The sequence below is a fragment of the Macrobrachium nipponense genome, chromosome 40 (assembly GCF_015104395.2).
Source record: "Macrobrachium nipponense isolate FS-2020 chromosome 40, ASM1510439v2, whole genome shotgun sequence".
Classification (NCBI taxonomy): Eukaryota; Metazoa; Arthropoda; class Malacostraca; order Decapoda; family Palaemonidae; genus Macrobrachium; species Macrobrachium nipponense.
The window spans coordinates 13985636-13990635 of NC_061101.1; the positions used below are offsets into that span (position 1 = coordinate 13985636).

At 36.5% G+C, this 5000-nt stretch overlaps 1 protein-coding gene and 1 long non-coding RNA gene across 6 annotated transcripts in view; one reads left to right on the forward strand and one right to left on the reverse strand.

Moving 5' to 3' along the window:
* The window catches only part of LOC135211937 (uncharacterized), a 267529-nt gene that overhangs the window by 208005 nt on the left and 54524 nt on the right, over positions 1 to 5000 (forward strand). The gene's annotated exons all lie outside the window — the stretch shown is intronic.
* Positions 1 to 5000, reverse strand: part of LOC135211934 (adhesion G protein-coupled receptor E2-like) — a 199347-nt gene that overhangs the window by 20044 nt on the left and 174303 nt on the right. Inside the window, exon 1 of one of the 5 annotated variants that reach the window (XM_064245183.1) lies at positions 1710 to 1987. The exons of 3 other annotated variants lie outside the window; for them this stretch is intronic. In XM_064245183.1, coding sequence (XP_064101253.1) covers positions 1710 to 1842 — 133 coding nt within the window. In that variant the 5' untranslated portion in view covers positions 1843 to 1987. Of the gene's footprint in view, positions 1 to 1709; positions 1988 to 5000 lie in introns of those variants that run through there. One more of the 5 variants, XM_064245179.1, reaches the window with a different exon arrangement.

Consider the following 5000-nt stretch of genomic DNA (forward strand, 5'->3'; position numbering starts at 1 on the left):
AAGACGTTTTTGCAGTTCTGTAACCCAATGCTCCCTGCTTACATAGCTTTTAAAGCACGCTGTTAATGATATTCAAAGCTTGTGATCATCATGAAGGTAAATGCAACGATATAACTTGGTGTTTTTTCACTGTATTTGGTTAGTGTTTTGAAGTGGTTAAGTGTCGTATAATTTGCAAGCCTGTCTGTTTCAGATTTTGGTATTTACTAAAGCAACTTTGTTTGTGTTAAGGTGATGTGATGTCAACTTTGCTTGATCTCTTCTTGCTAACAGTTTTTTTTTTTTTTAATGAAGTGACAGTGTTTTTAATTAATAAGGTCCCGTATATTTTGCAAGTCAATCTGTTTATTTTATTTGGTTTTTACTAAAGGTAGTTTGTGATGACTTTGCTTGATTGGTTTTGCTGATAGTTTTTTTTTTTTTTTTAAGTGGTGGCATAATTATGTCTCGTATCATTAGATAGTCAATCTGTTTCATTGTGAATCCCAATTTACTGTTGCAATATTAATTTTAAACTGTTGTATATTGGCTGCCTGTTGTTTGAAGTTGAACTTCAACGTTCACGTTGAATTTTATGTTTTTCAGTTCTGTTAGTAAAGGAAAAAGAATCAATAGTGTGGAAAATTCTCTTCATGAAATTGAAGGAAAATTCACGATAGTGGAAAATTATCTTTAAGAAATTAAAGGGAAATTCACGATATTGGAAAATTCTCCTTACGAACATTGAGAACTTGGAAATTGGAAAATTCCCGATAGGAATTACAAGAAAATTCTCACGATATTGGAAATTTTCCTATAGGAAATTAAAAGTAAATATTCACTTTAGTGGAAAATTCCCTGTAGGAATTAAAAGGAAAACTCACGATAGTGTAAAATACCCTACACGAAATTAAGGGAAAATTCCAAATACGGAATGAAAGGAAATTGGAAATTCCCAAAATGAGTGAAATATAATATAACGTAGATTTTGACTGACGGTTATTGTCAGTGCACCTCATGCGGTGTACTGCAAGCATTTCTCAAGGGTCTTTCCAGCGCCCCTTAGCTGCAGCCCTTCCATTCCTATTACTGTACCTGTATGCTCAATGTTTTTTCTTACCTTCCACCCTCTCCAAACAATTGATTTCATAGTACAACTGCTCTGAGGTTTTCCTCCTGTTACATCTTGCATACGTTTCTGTGGTGAATTTCAGTTTCAGCGCTTAATGACACTCATAGGTTTCAGCGCTTAATGACCCTCATAGGTCCCAGCGCTTTGCCTTCGGCCCACATTCTAGATTCTATCCTACTCTGTTCTTGCCCACCCATCGAAACTTTCTGGTGGGCGAGGTGGGGGCGGGGGGGGGGGGGGGGGGTGGGGGGGGGGGGGGGGTGTTGGCAAACCCAAACCCAATTATATTTTTTTCTTCAAGTTGTTCGCCGTTAAAAATGATATTCACTCTAATTATAACTACGCCGCCCTCTGAATTCACTGTAATTTATAACAACGCCGCCCTCTTATTGAATTTTTAGTAATAGATTCGCATACGATATTGAAAGCAGCGAACATCTGTAAAAATGAAACGAAAGCAGTCTGTGTCTTCCAAGTTTTCTTCAATTCGTGCAAATAGAAGAATGTATCCAATACAATCCTATCAGTGTTAGCGTAATAGCGTACTGTGTTTATTAATGTTTGGAATAGTCACAACAGTAACAATATCACAACATACCTCGAGTTGTTACGGCGAGTCCCTCAATATCACTTGTCGACTCATACCTTATGAGATTTTCTTCCACAATGTCACCAACACAGAGATTCCATAACCATATGATCGAAATTAGTCTTCGAATATTGTTCGTCATTCTTCAAAAGCAACAGCAAAACTCGATGTTTTTGCCTTAGTTGAAATACTGAAACGTCTTAGATTTGATGCAATATCTTCGCCTGACGCTGGAGGAATAAGCAAAAGTGTCTGGTGAGATGCACTATAATATACTGTTCTTCCCCAAGGCTCGAGTGTACACGAGGGAGATCTGCAAGTCACCTCGCATCCCGCAGCGACGACAGTTCAAGGACAATTTCATAGTTAGAGTTTCCCAGCAACGCAGGATTCGTCGATTAGTTACTCGGCATTTCCACGAACGATGATGCGTGGGGAAACTGAACTTTTTTTCCGTCTTCACTTCGTTTAGGGCGATTGTTGATTTTACGTCGTAAGACGGAAAGTGTTCTCTTATGTGACTATTCGTTCCAACATTATATGCACATTAATATGTGTGTCTGTGTCTGTGTGTCTGTGCATACCTTTTTCTTGACCCCATCAGACTTTGGTAACCACTAATTGCTGGGTGTACTGGTTAGTGTTGGGGGTGGGGGGGCTGTGGGTAGGGGGGTTAGAATCCATCGTCCTAGCAAATATTAGCCAAGGTGCGTATGTGTGTTTGCGTGCCTGTGCTTTCTTGTCTTTTTTTTCTTTCTTGCAAATAAGCGCGTCATGTAAATTAAAATTATAATTTTATAAAGGAATTTCATGCATAAAAAAAGTAAACGCCATTTTTTTTTTTTTTGCCAAAAATAACCTCTTTAGAATTGACAAAGATTAGTGTATCTAAATCATTTCAGTTTTTTGTATGCAATTGGGAGATATCGTTTTTGTGAAAAACCTCCTCTCTCTCTCTCTCTCTCTCTCTCTCTCTCTCTCTCTCTCTCTCTCGTTACTAGGGTCGCAACTTTCAAACTTTCAGCTTTCTATGAAAGAAATTTGTTGTGGTAGAAAGTATTTTTCGCATCGTAATTGCTTGGACAGAAAGATTTTTTTTTTTTTTTTTTTTTTACTGCTGGATATCCATCGTCTAAAAGTCTTTTTCGAAAGAAGCTGTCATTTACTATGCGTGCTTTCTCCTCTTATTAGTTGCTTGTTTTATCATTCCATTTTGGTCTCTGAAAGTCTATGTGGTCACGCTTTATTTCGTAACGTTATTTTTCCATCAATTAGACACTTCTCTAACAATTTTGAGAACTCTCTTTAGAAAGTCAGCAATTGCTCACTTCATCAAAAATCCCTGCACTGATGCAACAGTAACCGTTCACTTTTGTTTATTATGAACGTTAGAAAATATTATTATTTGTTTCACGCAGATCGGGCAACGTTGCCTAATACAAAAACGTTCTTCATCCTAGTACATTAATTTCTCAGTATATCATAACAATTTAATTGGGAAATTATTATTCCTACGAATATTTCTCCCCACCTCTTCCATACAATTGTTGAAGTGTTAATAGACGTGAACTGCCATAATTTCCTTGGTATTTGCACAATAGCCACGTAAACATTTTATTCATTTTAGCTGTATTGATGAGGTTTTGGGATGCAAAAGACGGCCAAGACAGTGTTTCAAAATATGGTAACTTGAAAGAATGAAAATTCGGCTGTAACCAGGTTGGCTCTTTGTCCCCTCTTTTATGGAATATTTAAATGCATTATTTTCGAAATGTATTTAGTAGTCTGTTAAACCTCACAACGCGATTTGGCTTAGCTACAGGGAAAAATGTTCAATAGGAAGTGACACATAAATATGTCGAAACCATTAAGTGATTTTTACTTATTTTTATCATTATGTAAAATAATTCTGCACTTTTTGAAATATAACATTAAAAAGAAATTCACGTAACCACTTGCGTACTCGCCCCCCCCCCCCCCCCCCACACACGCAAATTAACTCCTCTTTCCATATAGAGGGGATGGTGGTGATAGAATGGACCCCTCCTAAACATTGTCATACGCTTCTTAAAATCAGGGTCATCTCAAGAAATGAAAATGCCTTTTTCTGTGAGACATTATCTGTGATTATAGTGTTATGAGCTAAACTTCCCCCCTTACGACTGCATCCTTATTCACTGTATAACGTGTTTTCAATACCTCAGCTGGCTAAGTGGGTCGTTAAGCGACTTGATAAAGGTGTTGTGCGCATTCCAATGTATGACATATATTGCGACTTGCAATTTGCAGTTTGGCGCGTCGACTGGTACATGACAACACACTTGTCAGCCGGGGACGGCTCTTACCACAAAGGTTGTTTTCCATGATAAGGCTTGATGTTATTGAAGGTTTCGACAATATTTACTCAGAAGTTTTTAAAGGTTTCTACAATATTTACACAGATGTTATTGAAGGTTTCTCAATATTTGCACAGATGTTATTGAATGTTCCTACAATATTTGCACATATGTTATTAAAGGTTTCTACAATATTTGCACATATGTTATTGAAGGTTTGTACAATATTTGCACAGATGTTTTTGAGGGTTTTTGCAATACTTATTCAGATGTTTTTGACGGTTTTTACAATATTTACTCAAATGTTTTTGACGGTTTCCAAAATATTTACTCAGATGTTTTTGACGGTTTTTACAACATTTACACAGATGTTTTTGAAGATTTTTGTAATATTTACACAGATATTTTTGAAGGGTTTTACAATATTTACTCAGAAGTTTTTGAAGAATGTCGCTTACTCGGGAGTAAGGCTTCAAAATACTTTGTTGTTGTTGTTCTTGCTGTTGTTCTTGTTAGGGGGGTAGGAAAGGTTTATGAAAGCCTAAAAAGGTCTGAAAAAGGTATTTATGCTTAATTTATTAGAATGTAGAAAATAAATAATGTACATGTTAAACAGTACAGAACAGTTATTTCTAATATTATATAGCGTATTTATTTTAATTTTCGTTGGTGAAACAACGCTCTATTTGACCGTAGATCTTAGCACGTGCCACGAGTAGGTGGAAGGTCGGATCACGCCTTGTTCTACGTCATCCGTCAGCAAATATAAAATTCAGCCAACGATATCTGGGCATAAAAGTTTAACAGCAAAATAAGAATGAATTACTTTACAAGAAAAATTGGTCAACAACTGAACTTAGGAAACAGACATTCTGAATATAGTGTAATTGGAGGTTTATTGTACAATATAATACTGAGGCAGATGATATAGGGCCCCTCTCGAGCTCAGTGAGTTAAATCCCAA